The 23,704-nt window shown below is 41.3% G+C and overlaps 1 protein-coding gene across 1 annotated transcript in view; it reads right to left on the reverse strand.

Moving 5' to 3' along the window:
• Positions 1-266: 266 nt before the first annotated feature.
• The window catches only part of RSPO3 (R-spondin 3), a 63,832-nt gene continuing 40,394 nt past the window's right edge, over positions 267-23,704 (reverse strand). Inside the window, exon 5 of the mRNA XM_082216173.1 lies at positions 267-1,517. Within this exon, the coding sequence (XP_082072299.1) occupies positions 1,327-1,517 (191 nt within the window). The 3' untranslated portion in view covers positions 267-1,326. The remainder of the gene's footprint in view (positions 1,518-23,704) is intronic.

A 23,704-nucleotide genomic window follows, 5' to 3' on the forward strand; every position in this document is an offset into this window, starting at 1 on the left:
TTGATCTGCAGGAATTAGCAGGTAGCAACATTAACCTCCATGCTGTCAAAAGCTTTGCCTGCTAATTGCTACAGATCAGGAGCCTGTTGAAGGCACAGCTACAGGGCTGGTTTGAAAGTTGTCGTGTGCTGCTAGCAACTCCCCCCTGCACATCTCCCCAAACAGCTGGTTAGTTCACAATCTATCTTGAATAAGGATGCTTGTCACCCCTAAAATTATTCTTTTTCTAATTAATTCTCATGTATTCCACTCACAAATATACATGATTCAGTAAAGTGGCCTTAGTTTATTAGATAGCACATTTCTAAAGAACATCTTTTTCTCTGTTTACAAAGCAGATTGTGTGATAGTGTTTAATTTTTTTAAAAAAATGAAAGGGCAAAAAAATCAACAGTGCAAAATGACATTATATTTACGTGGTCTGTCTTCTCTGTTCTTTATTCGCTCCATGTTTTGTTCGTTTGTTTGCTTTCCTACAAATATGATTTGTCAGTCACTGGAAGGTTTGAAATGCTGATTTAAGTTACACAGAGTTACAAAAGAAGAAGAATAGAACGGCACACCTTTTATAATCATGGTTTAGACCAGAAACTATTGTGCTGTCCTGCGGATAGGAGCGCTGTATAGCTAAGCGCTATTGCTTGTTCTTCAGAAAAAGAGTCTCTGGTGTGTTTAATGTGGCTTCTTCCTCCCCTGCTTTACCCCCTTGGCTTTCAGAGCCCTGAAACTGTTCAGCCGGGAGTTTCTCACGTGAGTCTGGGATGAAAACCAGGGAACCACCAGGTAGCTGAGTTCTGATAAGAATGTGCAGCATCAAAGCTTAGATTCCCAACACCTCTTAACAGATTTCCTCTTTCTCCGGACTCTTATGTAGCATATATAATTATGCACAAAGGGATACTGTATATTTTACTTAGATATCTCTTGCTTCATAAACAATAGATTGAAAAAATATTTTACAAAGGAAAAAGACTTTCCCCCCGCAGATGTCATTCAATATATTGCTATACCTTATACCATATTGATAATTATATACAAAACTTTTAAATTGCCTCTTAGAGATGCATGGAAGCATATAATATAACAGTTTGAAAGTATCCCATTTAAAGGGTTTTTCTTTTACTTAAAAAGAATCTTGGCTCATGTCAGTCTCTTGAATAAACTATGACTGCATGAAGAATATAATAGGAATGATTTGGAATGTCATTTAAGATTTAAGAATAACTGGAAATATTGTCCATTTGTGGCTTAATTGGGGAGCACCAGCCTCAGAGAACTGGTGGAAATAGCAGCAGCAAAAGTCTTAAACAGTGGTGTAAAGGCGATTTAGTGTACAGTGCTGGTGGCTACTGGTTTCTGCTGTTTATCCTGTGCTCTTCTTTTCTTCAACTGTGCTTTACTTTTGTTGTCCCGTTCTCGGTTTTGTCTTCTAGATTCTCGGCCACTGTTTTCCTGCCTGTTTTCCTTGCTTTCTTCTGTCTTTGGCTTTTTTCTTCTTTCATCTCTGCTTCTTCTTCCTACAGCAAAAAGCAACAAGACCATTCTTTAAAACGTATATTCACTTTTCTTCAGAGGTTGTTGTTATTCCTTCCCCCACCCTTTAACTCTGCATTTCTACAAATGTGAACAGTAACTGGAAGCACACACCACTTCAAACTCTTGGCTTAATCATGACACGTTACTCCAATACACAAAATGCACCCATTTCTTTTTTAAGTATTTCACACTTCATAGACATTTTGGTGATCATTCTTGTAAAAAATTCCTTCTAGGATTGCTCCAGTTGCTCTCCAATAGGAGTTATTCTATAGCCTGCAGCCGCCATATCAGTAAAAATAAATTAGACATAATAAATGGCAATGTGCTAGAATTCAACATGGCTTTGCTGCATACATTTTAACCATTAGTAATGTCCTATAGCAATATATTTTCCATAAAGTATTTGTATATATTCTGCTAGGAAGAAATATAAATCAGCTGGTGGCAACTGGATTTCAAAAGTGGGTGCCCATTTGTAGGTTTGAGACACCTGCATCTACAAATATGTGGGGAAAGAAATATGTAAATGAAACTAAGTTGGATTTCAGTATTGGAAGTATTATTTGTAATGCAACAATTAAGGTGGATAACGAACAATTCCTGTGGTTCTGAATGTCACAAATTGCATTGGTTTAGGTGAAGTAGCAATAAAAATCCACTAAGGGGCACCATTGAGCTTTCTGAACCCATCTTTTGCAGTCTGCTCAGAGAGAATAGGATTCTTTCCAATGTGAAAAGAAAAAAAAACTCATCCTCTTGTGCAGAAGTCAGGGGTTAAAACAGGAAGGAGAGTGAAGAGCACTATTATCCTGGGTGTATACATTATATATGTTCTTTTTCTTTCAACCTCACTGGTGCTCTGTGAGTCAACCTGGTTTACCACACTGAGAGGATACAGGAAGATATCACTCACGCAGTCAGCTGTGGTATTCAGCTGCAGAAATGTCAATATAAAACAACTAACAGTGCAACCCTGTATTTGACTTTTCAGAAGTAGGTCCCATTGACTTCAATGGGAATTACTCCCAGTCCAATGTGCTGTGGTATTACTGCTTAACCCACAGAAAGAAACAAGAGTGGGAATTGTGATCAAAAACTGTGAACCAGAGATGCAGATTCTTATTAACAATTGCAAGAATGTGCTGAATGTTTGTATAAATGAAGTCTACTCTTTCACCTGCTGAACCTGTGTATAGTGTATTTTTGGTTTCTATGGAAGCCGCCCAGAGTGGCTGGGGAAACCCAGCCAGATGGGCGGGGTACAAATAATAAATTATTATTATTATTATTATAACCTTGCACACTGAATTATGCATGGAATGCAAAGGTGGTAGGGGACCCAATAAAGTGAAAGGTGTATAATTTAAAGCTCCATGAGCTTGTCCCACCTGGAATTACTGGCCTGCAAGTCCACCATGGTAGGAGGACAATGACAATAGTGCAAGGCTATGTGGGGAAAGCTTCGTTAAGGTGCACCCAGCTAGCAGTGCTTTTGTTGTTGCCTCTTTCCATAAATCAATTCAATATGGCTTAAAAAGGAAAGCAACAGATATATAACTCCAATTAACAATCCCCGATTGGGAAAATGCTCTGGAAGAGCCACTGTCTCCAAAACCACTGATGCAATTCTTGTTTACTCCTGGGTCAACTTCAAGTCACCTATAGTCCATTAATGCAACGTTACGTAAATTCCTAGCTCCTTTCTCATTTCCAAGAAGCATGACCAATTTTTTGGAGAAGGGCCAACTTTCAAATACACTCAGACTGAACTCCACAGATGTCTGCCAAAAACATAATTTTAAGGACCCCTTCTCCCAAGGCTCCCATCCAGCACGAAAGTGATTGCATTTTCATTTGCCAGCCTTTTTTTTAATTCATTCAAGGAACAGCACGATCCCCCAGTATTTCAGGTACTCAACAACTTGTGCCATTTCTAAAGGAAGAGAGTAAATGGGCCCGCCCCCAACCTCAAAGAAGCTTTACCCTGGTTATAGGCTGGGATGAAATTATCTACTAGCACAGTCCCGCTGGCACTGGAAGCAGAATGAATACTGGCATTAGAACATGTGGCTTCCAAGTTATTATTACTAATGACATTTTTAGGTTAGGCTGAGCGAGTGAGAGTCTGGCCCAAGGTCACCCAGGCGAGTTTCATGGCCAAATGGGGATTTGAACTCAGGCCTCCCTTGGTCCTAGTCCAAGCACTACATCATGCTGTCTGTCAGCAGCCACACACTTCCACTCTTCCCTTGGGCTCAAGCACACAGCCGTATCATTTAAAGAGAGAGGTTTGAGCAGCAACAGGCTATCCCGTTGGTCCACCTTCTGGCAAAGCATCCTTGCAGCCAGATTATTTGCACAAACACAATTTATGAAGCATACATGGCCTCTTAGTCGTTCTGTTTTTATCCACTACAGTTTTAGGCCATGAGCTGCAGCCTGTAAGGTCAAAAGGGGTATGGAAGAGGAGAAAGGAGTGGAGAGAGGTGCTCTGTCAATTTTCTTAATTTAAGGCCTTATGCTAGTACACCCCTTCCACAATAAATTTAGAAAAGTATAAATAAAATAAAAGAAGATCAGAGATAAGAAAGCAAATTTGATTTGAATAACTTTGCTTATGCTGCAATGCAGATAAGGAGAAAGAATTCACATCGGAACATCATTTTATATTGCTATGCAGAAGTATTCATTTTGTTTTTAAAAGGGCAGATAAACTTAATATGTACTTTTTAAAAAGATATTTCCTGGCCTTATTATGAAAAAATTTGAATGACAGCATGAAAATTACTTGCTCTGGAAATGTTTGATTCAATACTTAACCTGGCCAAATCCACAAGATGTTCCTGAGACACTGTGGACCTTAAATAATTTTTAATTAGCTGAAGTTTGCTAAATGACCTCCCTCCAGAAGCTACTGTTGCTTACTATTGTTAATAGTATTCTTAAGCTAACACAAACATTTGAAAATCTGTACTTTGTAGTCTGTTAACGAGTTCAACAGATCTAATGGCTTTAACTGTGTATTTACAAAATTTGCTTTATATACTGAGGGTAAATGTTGCATTTCCTTTCCAAAATCTTCACCATTAAGGTCAGCAGGATATTGTTCTGATAAAGATAAGGCCTTCCTCTCCACATCACTTTTGGACATGGTGAAATCTTTCTATAAGAAATCAAAATTTTCTGCCAAGTGCTTAAAAGCATTGAAGCGGACAGTTAATCCTGCTACCAAAATGTAAAACACACACTTTCTGAAGTAGGCCTCTTCTGTAATATCATCTATGCCATCCATTTCTTCCATGTTAGCAGTAGGTGTGCTGTGGTTATGCAGCCTTGCCCTCTTGTGCCTGACTCCATCACATCTATGGGAGAGTTTTATTTCTGTATTTAAGTTTGATGCAACCAGTTTGGCTTCATTCCACAGGCATTTCCAGTTGTTTTGAAGTTTTGTCAGCTCTGTGAAGAGAGTTTCTATGTTTGCTACTTCAATATCCAGTGTGGCATCTCTTATCTTGGATGACTTTGTTGCATATATCAATGCCAGCTAATATTTTGTGCCACATGACTGGCAGTAACACACAAGCAAAAGGTATCACATATTAAATCTCCATGGAATTCGTTTCTCGTTTGGGCTGTCAAATTTAGTCCTAGGAAGTCTTCCAGTGCTAATTTAATGATAGGCAAGGGAGCTGCAAATGACTTTACACATTCAACATGATCTGACCATCTTGTTTCAGACGTACCATGAAGAGAACAACCAACCAAGTTTTGTAGCAATTCCCACCACTTAGGACAGGAACTGAACAGGTGGTACACAGTTTGAAATGTTCTGAAAAAGGTTATGGCTACAGGTATGCATTCAGCAGCAACAGTTCCACATAAGGTGAGTGTGATGTTTGTTATTGGTCTTCCAGCACTCTAACCTCTCCCATTAGATTCGCTTGAGGTCGCGGCTATTGCTCTTTTCTTTTTTCCTTTTCTTTTTGAGATTTTAGTTCAGCTAGTGGAGGCATTTGAGCAAACCAGAAACACAGATCTGATGCTGTATTATGTCAGAACTGCATGTTTAGTCTGCCCTTCGAGAAATAATCAGGAAAAGTTATACATGATAAGAGACAGATGCTTCTATCCTGGCAGATAATCTGAACTCATTCTAGAACAATATTACAGTGGGAGAGAGCACCCAAAGGAATAATTTGATTTCATGTTAAAAGGATTTGCAATCCAACCAATTTGTAATGAACAATGATACTGCTTCTCTTTGAACTCGCACTTTAAAATAACTGAAATAAACCAATGTGTAAATACATTGTGCACTATTTGAAATTTGTGCAACACTTTTCTTATGCTATTGGCCATTTATTTCCTCAGTTCCCAAAATCAGGGCTAGATGATTGTAAAGTCCAATGACCTTGCTTCAAGAGAGAATCAATCCACGCACCATTTGCCATTTGTCCTGTTGCGTTCTCCTCTCCACCACTTAGCACATAACGTGGACTACCATATATCACAAGCAGAGAACAGAAGCAAATGGACTGCAACATAGCAAGAGACTTGTAGAACAGATGGTTCCATCCGACTCAGGCCAAACATATGCTACAAGGAAGAAGGGGCGGAGAGAGTTAAATATTTTCTAAACTACTTCCTGATACCAAATATGGGAGCAAAACCAGCGTAGGGAACTGAATGCACCGTTTTAAGTCAGGTTTGAATAGCATTAGTCCACATAAGCACTGACAGCCATACCATATGTTTAAAGCACATCTTCCCCTGAAGAATCCTGAGAACTGTCGTTCTTGAAGGGCGACAGAAATTTCAGCTCTGTTAGGCATAAACTACAGCTCCCAGAATTCCTTGTGGGGGGAGGCTATGTGCTTTAAATGTATGGTGATATGTGGAAAGAGTAATTTCTGAAAGCTTCCATTTCTCTGTCCAGGAGCATTTATTGACTCAATTTCATACTGTATTACCTGCCAACAGAATGTCACTATGAGATGAATGAAACAATAAAGCTGAAAAATAAATGAATGCTCCCCTTCCTGTAGTGGTTCATCCCTTTCTGGCTTTGACGCCATGCTGTTCATGCATGGGGGTGGGGGTGGGGAGCCTGAAGGATGGAAGTCTGCTGAAGATGTGCAAGCTGTCTTCATACACTGTAGCCCTGAATAGTCAGGGTTCCAACCCACAGGGGTAGCCTGCTTGCACTTGACGGGTGTACCTCCTTCTGAACTTTCCCCAGCTATGGACAGCATCAGAGAGCAGTCAGAAGAAGCCAGGTGACACCAGGAATGGGCCTAAAAGGTGCAACCCTGTAGCTCCTTTATCTTGTGAAGGGGGCTGTAAATCAAATCAAATTGCAGAACTTCAAGCAATTGCCACACTTCCTTGAGTCCATTAGCACATGCAGATCTGGGCATCTCTGATGTGGAGAAGAGGGTTTTTTCTGTTTGAATGGGCTCTGAATCTCCCCAACCATCACTACCCTTTAGCTGTATATAAACTGTAGGTCTTATTTAGCGAAACTGCTTTGAAGCGATTGGTTGCTACGGCTGACACCAAAAATGCTAGCAGAGAGAATCACTGGGGACATTAATGGGATTTGTTGCAGGACTCAATATAGTGGAATTAATTCACATTATTATTCAGTTTGTGCTTAGGCTTCAAAAGGTAGTAGACCACCAAATGCTGCCGTGTAGTGATGGAATGAGACAGCATATGCTGAACTGAATACAAAGCATTGGTGGCAGGAACATTTAGATGTTGAGTTTCAGAAATAAAAGGGCAGCCAGGTAGCATGGTTAAGGTAAGATGTGGTGTAACCTACATAGATTTGTTCTGGTTACCAGAGAAAAAGTCAGTATACTTTTTTGGCATTTCTCAAACATAATGAGTTTGATCCTGTGTATTGGAGTGGAGTTTCCACCTTAGCTCCTGGAGTGAAAGCAGAACTGAAAAAGGGAATAGGTTGCATCCTTTCTGAGCTAAAATCTTGTGCAGAGAAGCAGCCATCACTACGGCCCTCTATTCCACAGTTGTCTGTAATATGTGAAGTAGCACTTAACTATTTATGCTTCATCAATTTTCTCACTAGCTGCTGTTCATTTGTTCCATTCATAAACCTGGCAACTGCGTGAATCTCCTGCACAGTACACCCCCTTTCTACTGCTCCTTAAACTGAAGTTGGTTTTAAACATCAGAAAAACCATGTTCTTTGTTGATTTCACTCTGCACTGTGCCAGCAGCCCTTAGCAATCAAAATCATGATACTGTGAATTAAGGTTGTTTCCTCTGATGGGAATATAAATGCAAACTACAAACTTCTACATGTAGGTTCTATCCAGTTTCACTTTTGCAAGAATGTAGCAAGTTTATTCTTTTCCAAATCCCCCAAAAGAATGAGCAGTGAATTTATGGTTGTTTGTAGTGCCATAGCTTTTACAGAAACTGAAATTAGCAGCCAACTGTTTATAAAGAGACAGGGAAAATGTGAAGGATTAATGCTCTGATTCATTCATGTGGAGACAGAGGCTGCATCTTCATTTTATTCAATAGATGCCGCTGTGGGGTTTTTAACAATATGTTTACCAGTTTGTTATCCAGTCGTGCTCTTACAAGAGCCCCAAAACATCACAATGACTCTCTAACATTTTTGTATTTTAATAGTGCATTTGATCCCAAGTCGCTCTGCTTGTGTAGCATATTATGGGCTGGGAAGTTCATCACTTGGTGATTAGCTATTTAGGACAGGTTTGTTGTTGTTTTTTAAAGCACTTGTTCACAAAGCATAAACTATGTGATTCCTTGGCACAATATGTAATGCTGCCAACCAACTTAGATGGTTTTGAAGGAGGGTTAAAAATTCATAGGATGATAGGGCTTGCTTGAAATCAAACCTTTATTAGGCATTATGCAAATAAAAACCGTAAGAAAGATAATAACATGTAAAAGCCTTGAAATATATATAAAAAGGCAGCAGTTGGCTACAATCATATATATATATATACATATAAAATCAGTGGTTTTCCTTGTTAACCTGCTCCTTGGAGGACTGCAGCCAAAAATTCGGCTACCCCCGCCGTTACCCTTTGGTCAACGTCGGATAGGCAGAATCCCGCACATTCACCTTGCTGGGGTTCCAGACCACCCAAAAGAGGGGACAGCACGCGTTGACGGAGCGTACTGTACAATGGGCAATGAAAGAGAATATGCTCTACAGTGTCCAGGACATTCATAGAGCATCTGCAGAATCTCTTGTTTCTAGGGATGTTTTGATATCTTCCCCGGACAAATGCTGAGGGAAAGACATTCAACCGGGCCAGCATAAAAACCCTACGTTGGGCTGGGATTATTAATTTAGTGACGTAATTGGCTCTGCTATCTAAGATATTTAAATCATAGAATATGGGGGAGCAAATTTTGTTTACAGCTGCCATAATATTTTGTCTCTCGACATCCTTTAGTCTAGTTAGGATATTATGGAAAATGTATTGCTCATTAGAATTGTACAGGGGCTCCAGCTCGATGCCTAAAGATTCAATCTTTTTTTCAAGGTACTGATACCATCTTGATTTATAGGAGTCTTCAAGCAAATCAGCGAGCAGGCTTGATGGAGAGCAGCGAAAATGGCAGCGTAACCAGTACTTTATTGAGGTGGACCAGGCCCAGTATTCCATTGTGTGTATGCCTATTTCTGCACACATTGTTTCATATTTGATCGCAGCTGGGAGTCCAAGAATACGTCTCAGAAAGCTGGAGTGAATCTTATTTAAATCACTGTTATATGCTTGAATCCATAGCGGGATTCCATAGAATATCTGGGCTTGCACTTTCGTTTGAAAAATCTGATTGGCCGCAGGAATAAATTGATTACCTTTCTGATAATAAAAACGGGCAACTGCTGATGACGTGCACTTTGCCTGTTTTATGGCATTTGTGCGATGACTTGCCCACCCTAGATTGCTCTGGAATAAGATTCCCAGATACCTATAGATTTTTACTTGTTGGATTTCTTGCCCTCTTATTTTCCATTTCTCTAGTTTCCAACCATTTGAGAAGACCAAAATTTTTGTCTTCTCGTAATTTATAGAGATGATAGGGCTGTCATAATTTATAGGATGATAGGGCTGTCATTGGATATTAATCATTACAACTATAGGGGGTCTGGAGCAGGAGAAGCAGTGTGTCTCTGAATCCCAGTTGCTGGGTGTCCTGGGTAGGAGAGGGTTAGGTACCCTTACTCTTCTGAGGGACAGACCCCCTGGAAGAATGCCTTCCATGAGATCTCTGGATTGCACAGTTGCCAGTTTCAGATGTAACTGCTGTGGTGTTATGCAAGCAGAAATCACACCACAATGTATGACTGGACTTTATATAGCCTTTTTGAAGAAGAAGAAGAAGAAGAAGAAGAAGAAGAAGAAGATTCACAAAGGATAAAATGATCAATGGCTATTAGCTATGGTATCTAAAGTGAAATCTTTGTGTTCACAGGAAGTGTGCCCTGGATTACAAATGTTAGGGACAAGCAACACCTTTATTAAGTCCTACTAGTAAGCTTCCTACACAGCCTGGTTAGCCATTGCTGGAGACAGAATGCCAGACTAGCATTATGACTTGACCTAAACAAGACAATTGTTTTGTTCTTTCCACTAGTACCATTTAGTCAAGAACCTGAATTGGTTCTTCTCACACTAATGCCCAGGGGGGGGGGGAATCACAGCTCCCACATGAAAACAACCATTCCACAAATGCATCTGTAAATGTATCTGAAAATGCTTTATTTTGGATGGCAGAGGGGACAGGACATTAGTGGTTGAGGATTTGGATGTAAAAACTAGTGTGTGGTGTGTTTTTTAAGCCACTACTGGGGCCAATTGGTCACACAGGCAATATGACAAGCCCCCGTATGATTTATTTGTGTGTCTGATAATATTGGCCTGTGATCGTAATAAATAATTCATTCACAACCCCCTGATGGTTTATGGTCTTGAGGGTTAATTTGATGAAAAGAGGACTCAACTGCAGTTGGGCTGATCTTTGGCAATTCTTTGGTTGAAGATGCTGAGAGGCAGGGTAGGAGAATCCAAAGGTTCAGGCAAGGAGGGATTCATTGGTATGATCACTGCAGATTGACTGGTATGCCAGTCTGTTCTTGAGACTGGAACATTTTATCAGAACTGGAACCAAGTTCAGTTGAAGGGTAGTTAATAAGGGATTGATTGAACCAGAGCTTTGTAGTGCAGTGGTTAGACTAGGGAGCCCCAGTTCAAAACCCTACTCAGCAATGAAGCGCAATGGGTAATACTGGACTATTCACTATATTTTAGCACGACCTACCTTAGAGGGTTGCTATAAAGATAAAATTGGGTGGTCGTGGTGGCAGGACAGTGTCCACCATCTTGAGTTTCTTGAAGGAAGGCAGGATACAAATGTAATCAACAAATGTAATAAATCAGTCATTCAGGCATTGGGACTGGAAAGCCAAGAGACCTAAATTCCAATGCTGTATTTTCTATCACTGCTTTGACTGTGTGTGTGTACCACATCTGCAAAGCAGGGGTAACATTTGAGTATTAAAAACTACCATTACTGTAGATGCTTTGGCAAAAGTTTGAATTCTTCAGTGCATGGGTAAGTCAGTAGAACGGGCCTTTTCTGTTGTACGTTCCTGTCTATGGCGCCAAGGAGGCCAGTCTGGTGCCAACTTTCTCATTGTTTCGACCTTAGCCAAATGCATTCTTGTTTTCTCAGGCATATGCGCTGCATCAGTGATTTGATGTTTTTAATATGTTTATGTATTTTTATTATTGTAAATCATGCCAGAACTTTTCACAGTGGACAGCAATATATAAATGTAATAAAGCTAAACCTTGGAATACTTTGGTAAATTCTTCAAACAGTGCCCTGTATGATGAACTCATAATAAAGAACAAGCAGAGCACCTTTTCTGGATTGCACTGCATTGTGCAGATTTTGGTATTCCAGCACTTGGATCCCACACTGGCAATTTCTCCCTTCTCCGGTCATCTGTCCCACTAATGAAGTCAATTCCTTGGAGTTTAAACTAAATCCTTCTGGCTTTGCAATGCGCATTTCTACTTAAGCAATAAACAGCTGTCATCTGCCATTCATTAATATTAATTATAAATGGTTACTAGCTCAGAGGATCCAAGTCCAGCAGCTGAGATTTTTCCGCAATCTGACCTTAAGAGTTTTGAAAGGGTTCTGCTAAGAGGGAGCCTTATACCCCAAGCTAACAGTAAGTAGAGGTTGAAGAACACAGCATGCAATCCATGTAATCAGTAGAAATGAAGGGGAGACAGAAAGAATAGGAGAGACCACCAGGAGATTTCTTTAAATGTTTAAACATCTTACTTAGCCTTTTGTGTTGGCTTAAAAGCAAAAAGAGACATTGTCCATAATGATGGTGCATCATCCATTTCATGTTCCTGCGAATGAAAGCTTGTGCAAATTAAAGGTTGTTCATCTCATGTTTCAGGAATGTAGCATTGTGTTTTATGCTGGAAGCCTGTTTCTGTTTTAAACCGAATCCCTCAGATGATGACAAATAGAAAGCAAACCATCTGAAGAAATTCTAAGCCAAGGCATTGATATACCTGAATATCTTTATACTGAGGCTACTTATGTCCATAGACAAAAACTTTTGGGCAGTGTGTGTTTGTGTGTGTATATAAAATTTATCCACTCACCTTATCTATCTTTTATTTACCCATACACCTGCACAGATGCATAGGTGAGTGACAGCTAACCTAAGCAGATATGCCACAACAGAAAAAATAGATGAGTCTAAATAAAACAATGGAAAAACAGATGAATCTAAATAAAACTTTATGAGCAGAGATGTGACTGCATTTCAGTACCAATGAAGGTTTCCTTCTCTTAAATGCTGTTCAGTTCCACAGATGCCTGCTTCTCAGTCCCAGTTGTTATGCCAGTTTTCTAATTCTTCACAATGTATATCCCCCCCCCAAAAAAAAAACGCCTATTTTGAGTGATTATGAATATTCAGCCCAGCTAAGGTCTAAATCTGCCTTGAGACAAATGTGTATTGCATACAACTGAATGCACATTTCTTAGTCAGATCCTGCAGGGACACACATGCACACTCCAGTCTGTCTATTGAGAGAAACTACATTATCTATGATTACATACTTCTAGTAGAAGTATGCCATTTATCCCAAAGCTGATTATTCTACTGCTTTTCTTGGACTGTGGTTATGTAGCCATCTTAGGCACATGTGAACTGGTACCTGCCCTGTTACTGGTAATAAAAAATATTCTCTGTCCCCTCTCCCACCACCCCACCTGCTTGAAAAAAATGTTTTCAAAAAGATAATTTTATTTTTGAAATATATTTTTGTGCATCTGCAGAAGCAGAGTCCCTCACCCTTTACAGGGGCGCCGACTTATAAAAAATATTGGGGGAGCCCGCGAAAGCTCATGAATAATAAATAAGCTCATGAATATGCAGATAAAGTGGCGCCGCCTCCTCGTGAGCAAATAGGGGAGAGCGTGCTGCGCCTATTAATCAGCTCCGAAGGAAATTGGGTGGAGCTTTTGCTCGGGAGGGAGGGCAGGAGGCATGCAGCCCGATCCTGTGCATTTTGGGCTGGGGGAGGGGCGGCGGTGGCGCTCTGCTGGAGGGGCGCCCGAGATTATTGGGGGGCGGAGCCCCCCCAAACGAATTTTTGAGGGGGCTCGGGCCCCCTCAGGCCCCATGGAGTCGGCGCCTATGACCCTTTATATATTAGTCCAGCATAGGCACAAAAACATAAAACTCATGTTTTTAAAGAAATGCACATAAAATGAAGAATTACTTCCATTTTAATTCAGTCCGAGACGATACACAAACCCAAACCAAAACTGCTATTTACTTCAATCCTGGATGTCTTTCCCTCGCCCCCTCTAATATGTGCTTTAGTTTAGCTGCACGTAGTACCACAATAGCTTGATAAATGTGGTTTGTATTAGGCAAGAGTCTAGACTAGATGATGATTTACCAGTCCCTTTTGGGCCTGATGTCAGTCCATTTCTCAAACAGTAACCATTTTTCTAATGCCTACGCTGACTTGGACACTTTCTAGACCACTTCCTAATAAGTGGAACTGCCTGTGCCTTGCAGGCCTTCTCTTTGTAAAAACGTTGGTAAAGGTGATGCTTGGAATAGTTTGTCTGAGGGAAAGGGATGCCAGTGATTTTGTTCCACTTTGAAATCAGCCCATAAAGACTCCGGCTAGTAATAGTAAGTCAATACTACTGAATTCTGTGGTTAGCAGCGTTGCTATACATGGAAATATTCCATGGAAAAATAATTAAACAGTACTAAATTTTGCTTTCATTACATTTAAAAATGTTTCCTCCTCTGCGGCTGGCATTTCCAAAATGTTTTGCATACTTTGGCCGTGTTTTATTGGAGGTACTTATAAATTATTTCTCCTTCTCCTCGTTGCCCTTCCTTTCCCCTCCACTCACGATATTTTCAACATTCAAAGGCTGAAACGCCAGATCCACGAAGAGAAGGAGCCAGGAGCAACTCCTCCACCCAGTCCGTCCAGTTCCTGGCCTTTCCACTATGTGTCAGTATTCTCTAGATAAACAGCAGTCATTCGGGGAGCGCAGGAGAAAGTAAGCTGCTTGTTTCTGTTGCAGCAGCAGGGCGAACTGCTTGTTTAGAATAGTCCTGGGAAAGATGCCAAGCGAAGGAGAGCTGGGTGCATGGAAGGGTCTGGTGGAGCAGACTGGTTCTTGGTGCAAACATGATGTGCGAATGTATGGTTTTGTTTTGCCTCAAGTGACGAAAACCCATGCAGTCTCCTCTATGTGACACTAAACTGGCTTAAAGCCAAGTTGCCTGGCATGATCAACATGGCGTTGGATCATCAACAGAGCTTCCCATCCCCCAAAAAAGAAAATCTTATTCCTCACTCATTTGTTCCAAAAGTAGATAAAACATAATTAATAGTATATTGTTCTTCCATATTCCTCCATATCCATAACCATTTGTTCATATTCTTTCTGAAGAAAATATGCTAACTGTGGATACAGAAACTAATGGAGTATGCAGAAATGGCAAAACTTACTGGAAGAATAAGAAATCAAGACAACAAACTTTTTAGAAAAGAATAGAAGTGGTGTGGGTGTGGGTGTGTGAATAAAAGAATAAGTTAAGACAATTTGGAGTATGCAGGAAAGGACGAAAATAAATGTAAAGAACTGCAAAAAGGGGAAAGGGGGTCAAAATTGAAAATGTTAAAACTTGGCAAAATAATTGTTGTAATGTATATAAATGAAAATTACAAATAATTTTTTTAAAAAAATAAGATAAAATGCTGCAAACAAGCAGTGAACTTCTGTGTAAACAGAGACAAAGGCATACTTTTAAGTTGTTTTAAACTGTTTTCAGTATTGAGTAATATTGTGTTTTTAATATCCATGTTGTGTTTTAATTGTTGCGACCTACCCTGGGAACTTTGGATGAATGCTGGGGGGGGGGGGGTAATAATAATAATAATAATAATAATAATAATAATAATAATAGGAAGTGTGGATAAGCCCTTTGCCAGACACATGAGTGTCAGAAGGTGGTACTATTTACCATTTAAGTTTCATGCCTTGAACTGTGAATTTCTAGATGAGTATCCTGAATCAGTCAACTAGTTTTTTACTACTAAAAGTTGGCTAAAATACTTACTTATGAAATCTAATGCATTCATCAACTCCTGAAGGGGGGAAAATGTGTATTATGAGAATCCCAAAATGTGGCAGTCAGTCAAACATAAGGATAAAATAAAATATATGAAACCCTTGAAAGTTGTCTTATGCAGTCCTTTCTTATTTTTTCTCTGCCTTGAATGCTGTCCGCAGTATTACACATTTGGGGTTTCTTGGTTTGTAAGGCTCTATTTCCACATTACTGGAGTGGCACTGAGGTCCCAAGCCATGTCAGAAGCCGCTTGAGTGAAGCATTTCCCATATGGTTTGATATAAATTTAAACCACATAAATAGAACCACCTGAAAATGAGCAGTTCCACTAACAGGAATGTACTAACCCACAAGACAGCTACTTCCCATACCATTCACACAACTTGAGGATTAGGTCTATCTCCAAATATCAAGCTTATCAGCTTCACTATAAAAGTATTGCAAAGGTGAGTGGGGGGGGGAGGTTAACATACCCATCAATTAGAGTTTGATGTGATAATTATGTAAATTAGCAATTAAAAACATCTTCAATTAACTACAGTGATCCAGCTCATTACATTTTGCCTACGTGGCCCTCAGCATTTAAAAAGCTGCCAGCCACTGATGAAGGGCAGTATTTAGAATGTTGAAATCAGAGCTCTGAATAATAAAAAGTTCATAAAAGTGTACATTGATTAATTTATTTTGCTTAGCAGTTCGGGAAAAAGTAGCTATTATATGGTCAGTTCTTTATTTTTTTAAAAAATGTTTTCTCTGGTTGCAGAGTACAAGAGTGTTCAACATATGCTTTAAAGTTTCAAAATGATTTATAATCTGGTTAATAAAGTTGTTTACTTGCATTAAGTCCAACACATTTTCAGCACAAGCTTCAGAGGAGGGGGGAAGCCTGCCAAGTGACCCCTCTGCTGCATCTTTGCCTGTTTGAGGAGTTAAGAAGCAGAGAGAACAACTGGGGGGAGAAAGAGGTGAGCTTACTGCTAATGCAATGAGCAACCAAGCACCACTCTGAGACCCTTGGGAAACTGACTTTTGTCCATATATGGATCAGATGCAGAATGTGTGATAGAACTGGTACAGAAATGCTAGAAAGGAGATATTCGGCTCTTTCTTCAACTTGGGCTACAGTATTCATCCTCCTTCTTCATACGACATGGCAAGCCAAACTAGGGCTTACCAAGACGATGCGAATGTGTGGGCTCCTGAAGAGAAGCTTGCAGCCACGTTGCTCCTCCTGCCCATTCCTCTTGCTGGCCTGCTATGCTAAAGCAAGCCATGGCTTGGCTTAGCATGTAGTCCGTGGTTAAGCTCTGACCTCACTAACCATGAGCAGTAGTCAGGGTTTGTTCTTGGCTACAGTTTGTGGTTAGTGGGGATAAAGCTTAACCATGAGTCCCAGTTTAGACATGCTGAACCAAGTCTTGGCTTAGCCCAATAAACCACAACAGTCAAAAGGAGAAAAGCAGCTGTAAACCTCTCTCTTGGAGCCCGTGCATTCTTACTAAGCCATGGTTTGGTTTATCGTGTTGTGCAAACTAGCTAACTACACCCCACAAAAACCCTGTTGCAGCACACTGCAAACCCCAATGCACTGTTTGTGTATAGGTGACTCAAGTGTGTTACAGATTTTCTCAGGCATTTTTCATTTAGTATACTGCTAGCTGCTGAAGAATTGATGCTTTTGAAATATGGTGCTGGAGGAGACTCTTGAGAGGCCCATGGACCGCAAGAAGATCAAACCTCTCCATTCTGAAGGAAATCAGCCCTGAGTGCTCACTGGAAGGACAGATCCTGAAGCTGAGGCTCCAATACTTTGGCCACATCATGAGAAGAGAAGACTCCCTGGAAAAGACCCTGATGTTGGGAAAGATGGAGGGCACAAGGAGAAGGGGACGACAGAGGACGAGATGGTTGGACAGTGTTCTCGAAGCTGCCAGCATGAGTTTGACCAAACTGCGGGAGGCAGTGGAGGACAGAAGTGCCTGGCGTGCTCTATCCATGGGGTCACGAAGAGTTGGACACGACTAAATGACTAAACAACAACAACAGCTGGGGAAGGAACCATAGTTCAGCAACAGAGAGCATCTGCTTTGCATGAAGAAGGTTCCAGGTTCAATCCTTGGCATCTTAGGTAGCAAGTAGTGGCAGCTGGTGAGGTGGCTTTGCTATGCCTGCAGCCGCTGCCTGACAATCAAGAGAGGAAAGGAATTCCCAGTTGTACCTTAAGAGATGGGAGGTGGTAGTGGAGGCAGAAGCAGCCTGGATCTGCGCTGGGATATCATATCAGCAACCATGTGCTCAGATGGCTTTGGCTATGGCATCCTCCCTCTTCACTTCCACAACCTCCCAGTGCTGCGATGCACCTTATACACAAGGATTTATGTCCCATCTCTTTTACCAGTCAGTAATAACAAAGCATGGAAATGAATCCCATGGTACTCCTTGATTGCTACAGACTGGTTACTGGTGAATCACCTCACTGGCCACCGATGGTAAATAAAAAGGATGTGGAAAGTACTGTCTCCTCGAGTGAACAAACTAATGTACTGACTCTGTTGACACCAATAAAAAGATTCCTTCCTGATGCAAATAGCAGCTGTGGAAGATTTGGCGGGGGTGAACATGGCAGGGAGGGAAAGAGTTAAATTCCTTCCACAACCTCTACAGTTCTGCTTCTGCTAGAACCCTCTGTGACTGATATTTACTGTTTTTTAGGTATGCATCTTAACCCAGGGGTAGCAAACATGATGCCCTCCAGATGTTTCCGGACTCTGTCTCCTATCAGATCCAGCCAACATGGCTAATGGGCAAGGATGATGGGAGCTGTAGTCCAACAACAACTTGAGGGAGCACTACATTCACTATCCCTGCCTTAACCACATTCACGTAATTAACTTCATGTCTAGCTTGTCCCTAAGGCAGCTGCTTATGCTAATGGAGAAGGGTGGTAAGGATTATCTCTCATGCTTCCCCTCTGATGGCTGTATTTAAGTCATCATAGCTGAAGCCAATCTGTCACAACACGATTATAACTGGGAGCCTGCAACTGAGCTCTCAGGAGTACTCAAAATGAAGCAGAAATGTGCTACCTTAGGAGGGGAGGGGGGAATTGCTGCAAGGAAGAAAGGGGGGGGGAATAAAAGAGGATTTGCTGGCAGAAAAAAACCATTAAAAATAAACAGCCAAACCCTTCACAGGATTTTCATAATTATAGTAGTAGCTTGGAGTCACAGAATCCAAGTTATGATGACCCAGCAGCGTATGCAAAATGTCAACACTGAGATACGGTAATTAGCTTCATGTTAATTCTGAAGCCTCAGCAGCCTGGGGAATAACCACAAAGAAAGGGCATTAACCGTAACCACATTGGTGTCATTCACATGCTGTTGCTAGAGGATCGTGCTGGCGTGATACGCCTCAGCTGCAAGAGTCTCAGCATCTGCTCCAAGTTCCTCAAGGCAGCATGTTTTTTGATGTGGGGACAGGGAAAGAAGCAGACTGGGAGTGAAATGCTTTGCCTTCCTCCATACACATGTTTCATATTTTGAATACTAGAGGCAGGTTATCCTCCACTGCAGGTTACAATTTTGTTACTACCCCATAGGAATGGGAAGAGGCTTTGTAGCTCTGAGTTGCACCTAACTCTTTGCCATCCAAGACTCCTGCTGCACTATGCACTGTACACTCCTGATACACTAGAATAATCCAGGGCAATGCTGAGTTCTGTGCACACACTTTTTTCCAATACAGGGAATACTGGGCATAGCTGTCAAGTGTCCCTTATTTGAAGGGACAGTCCCTTATTCCAGCGCCATGTCCCGCTGCTGTCCCTTATTGATGGATGTCCCTTAAATGTTGCCCCTTAAATTTCAAAGGAAGCAGCTCCTCTCCCTCCCTCCCTGCTGGCCAGGGAGGAGGGAGGCTCCAACTGTGTTGCTTGGCTGTGTTGCTCACCCAATAAGAAGTCTAAGAACGACTGGGGGGTGGAGCTTGCATGCCTTGTGTGTGGCTAGTTAATGCAAGCTGAGGGGGGTTTTGAATGCTGGATGCCATTTTGTTGCACATGCTGCTGCAAACTTTGCAGTGCAAAGCCAGGCTGGGGAGCCATCTTAAGTTGAGGCTGCATAGGCCTTGTGGTGCATGTGATTCAGATTCTAGTCAGTTGAGCCTCTGGTTACAAAGTTGGTTGGACAGTGTTCTTGAAGCTACCAGCATGAGTTTGACCAGACTGCAGGAGGACAGGAAGACTGGAGTGCCTGGAACAGGTGAGGCTGCAGGTCCCTTATTTTGGCTGCTGGTCCCTTATTTTCAAGGCTGCTGGTCCCTTACTGTCAAATCTGTAAGTTGACAGCTATGATACTGGGCTAGAGCAAAACAGTGGCAGAGAATATTGCCAAAAATATTTTGTGCTAGTAGTAAATAAAGTATATAAAGACAAGACCACAGCATACATTTGAAGCACATCCAACATACATTTAAAGCTCATTATTTTCTACAAAGAATTCTGGGAACTGTAGTTTATTAAGGGTCCTGGGACTTGGGGGCCTATGAGGGGTAAACTGCAGTTCCCAGGATTTGGGGGTGGGGGGAATGTCTTGTGCTTTTAATATACATTGAATGCACTTCAAGTGCATGATGTGGATCTTCCCTAAATGCCAAATGGAGATGCTATAATTAACATGCTGAAATCATACTGCCAAATGAAAGTGCATCTTAGTTAGATGAACTGAGTTGTGTTGATGAAAGGTTTTGCACAATCCCATTTATGTTTTAAAATCTTGGACAGCTGTGGGTCATATCCAGTTCTGGCTATTCACTCACTCAACTTATGCCACTTTGGGTTGAAACAACCTTATCCCTACTGAGATCAGTAGCCCATCTAATTTGGTATTGTCTCCTCTGTCTGGCAGCAGCTGTCTGAGGGTTCAGCCAAGGAGACTTTCACAAACTCTTCTGGAGTTGCTGGGGACTAACATGGTCTCTTTTGCATGGAAAACTATATTTGAAGTAGAACAGCCTAGGTTGCCAAAGATACTAAACCCTTGTACAATATTCTGCTGGGAAGGGAAGGGCAGAGAAAGGAGCAGCAGGCATAGTTGCTTGAGATCCTTCAGTGCAGAGAGAGAGATGGACCCTTGTTTGCTTAGTAAGAGGTGCCCAATAAAGGCTGCATATATTTACAAAAGAGAGAAACACACTGTCACATAATCCACAACTGAAGGCTGATCCTGAGAATAGCCTTCAGAACATTCTGTAAGTATAGAAATGCCTATACTGCCCTTCCAAAGAAATTTCCAAGACAGATTACATTAAAAGAAGAAAAATCAAATTAAAATACAAGTGCAGGCAGCAACCATTTTGCTCGCGTCCAATTGATGCGCTGCTGCTGATGCATGGGTCTTTTTGGACTTGGAAGAGGGCAGAACAGGGGCGGAACAAGGTGGAACACAATGGGATGGGCTTATGCATGCTCTAGCACAGAGCAAAATGGTTGCTGCTAGATAAAGGCAATCAGCAGGGCTAAAATTATTTAGAAGTCATGGTGGCTGAAGACTGCCCTTTCCTGGCACCAAAAGGACAACAAAGTAGGCACCAGGCATGCTTTCCTGGAGAAAGCACACCATAGTTGTGTTGCCATCACTGAGAAGGCCCTCTTCCAGATACCAACCCACCTCACCTCACAGGGTGGCACCCACAGAAGGCCCTTATTTACCTGGTAAACTGTCAGAGGGCACTTTGAGACTGAGTGGGGGTAGTATCCTGCTGAAATTCCTTCTTCTAACTTAATCTATATAAGGTGCATGAATGTGCTCCTCTTTTGCCACTGGCCACCGTAGTTATAATGTCTTCATCACCATGCTTTTCCGTGTGTAAGACGACATGCTGGGATCTGATAGGAAACTGCAAGAGGAAGATGCCTAGGTTCTGATGAGGGCTCTCTTCTTGAACCTGGGGCAACTTCTTGCAATGTTTCTAGTCAATGGTTCCCAAAACGCCTATGTGAGTCCTCAGCTGTTGAATCACAGCTTTTAAAAAAAGCAACCTTAGCTTGTTCCCTTTGGTTATACTAATAATAAAACAATGTAAAATAATACTAAAGGCCAAAAATACACTCTGTAAAAGAGAAGGCATTTCTTATCTACAAAAGATATCCAAACCTGCAGGCATGACATGCCGTATTTTCCCGTGTATAACATGCTCTCATGTATAAGATGACCCCTATTTTGGGGGAATCCAATTTAAGAAAATGGGGGGAGATGGCCCAGAGTTGTTGAGCTTTTTTGGGGGGCGGTGCCAAAAATCACTCACCAGACTGACAAATGCTGCCAATTGCACGCGTCACAGAAGCCATAAACCAGCAGCTGGCAAGCGCACGCCCAACTGACACAGCGGCAGCCAATCCACAGCAGCCATTGCCACAGCCACCAATCACCAACCCAATTGACGCAGTGGCAGCCAATCCAAAGCAGCCCTTGCCACAGCCTCCAATCACCCACCCTATCACTGCTGACAAGCTCCTGCTCGCGGCTGCAACTAATCGCCCGTCCCCCCTCAGCACTATCCATGTATAAGATGACCCCTGATTTTGAACATTATTTTAGAGTAAAAAACCACCTCGTCTTACACACGGAAAAGTGTGGTAATCATATTGGTAAGTAGGAATGAAAGAGCTTCCAGAATAATATTGCAGCATGCTCACAGCAAACATACTTAAAAACTATATAACAGAAATTTTCAGACACATTTATGAATGTTTCTGAAACTCACTATAAATTCATGAATTCAAATCATACCGCCAACATAAATTTTGGTTGGTAAAAGACTGTTCAGTGGTAACACCAAAATACTTCGATGGAAGCCAAAGTCAGTGGGACTTGATTGCTTTGGATTATTATCAGAAGTACTCTGGTTTAACTTTTTTGCATATGTATGTCAGCCTGTAAAATATTTTGTACCCTCTTTCATATTCAGCCTAACCTATGCCTAGTTAGCATATTTATTCAGAAGTCTGTCTGACATCCGAGCAAGGCATCTTATTCCAGGGCACATGTGCACAGAATTGAAAACTCTTTCTCTTTTAATAAACTGCATTATGCTGCTTCTGTTGTTTTTCTCTGGAGCAGTTTCACAGAATGTTAATTGAATCTTTGCTCAAAAACAAAGAAAAGTGAACAGAGATGAACTCTGCAACAACGTGTCCCACAGGAACGCTAAATGAGCAGCCCACTTTTCTTTGCAACTCATTGCATTTCACTGATGTCCGAATCTGTGTGGTATGAGAGTGGGCGTAAATAAGAGGAATTTAATTGCTTAATTCTTTGAGCCTGCTGGTATTGTGTTACATTGTCTTCATCTAAAACCACAGCAACACTAACACTGAGGAATGGCTTTGTGAATTTTAGCTAAACAGTGTTCTAGGAAATCTACTGAAAGCCCAACAGGACGTCCGACTGGACTCTGTATATACAAGAGTCAACTGCATATTTATCAGATCCGGTCTACAAATATGTTGGATGCACTACATGGACACATATACTAATTAGGGATGGATGAACTGATCTGAAAAAATAAATAAAACTATTAGATGTGGCCAAAATTTTGGCCTTCCTCTCTTCAAAACCAAATGAAATCTTTATATGAATTCAAATGTTTGACATAACTTAAGGCATTAAAAAAAACAACAAATCCCTTCCCAGACCCTCCAAGTGTCCCTATTTTCCAGGGACATCCCTGATTTAGAGAAGCCATCCCGGTTTGTCCCACTTTTCCTTAGGACATCCCTATTCTCATTGGAGAAATGTTGGAGGGTATGGAGTTATCTGACCCCCTGAGCCATCTGAAAGCAATCCTGTATAGGGAAGGGTTGTTTTTTAATGTTTAATGTTTTATTATGCTTTTATATATGTTGGAAGCTGCCCAGAGTGGCTGGGGAAACCAGTAAGGTGTATGGGGGATAAATAGTAAAATTATAATTATGGAATGGGATGTCCCTATTTTCAGCAGAGAGATGTTGGAGGGTATGCCTTCCATCATCAGATCACTCAAGTATGTGGGTTTGCAAACTGTGTCCCCAGGATTGCTTGGAAATATATCTGTAGTTCCTCAGTGGGAAAGGCAAGAGTAGTAGGCAAGTTTTCATGAAAGACATCTTGTTCACCTTTGAAGATTTTCCACTTTGGCTGGGTGTGTTCCAGACTTTGCTCCCAGATTCAGTTCACATAAGGTTAAGGATGAGTCCTAGCAGGGCTGACCAGTACAATGCATGTGGCCTAAAATATGATCCAGAACTATCTGCAATGCATAAAGAACCCTTGGCAGACAAGTAAATGTGAAAAGTTTCCCAAAGATATTTCAAAAGTCTGTGGCTTTGAATAAAGCCTCTTCCAATTAAAAGTGTTCCAACTGAATCCCTGTGGGCTACATATGGGCAAAAGATGAACCATATGT

Source organism: Podarcis vaucheri, assembly GCF_965113315.1.
Source record: "Podarcis vaucheri genome assembly, chromosome: 3".
Taxonomy (NCBI): domain Eukaryota; kingdom Metazoa; phylum Chordata; class Lepidosauria; order Squamata; family Lacertidae; genus Podarcis; species Podarcis vaucheri.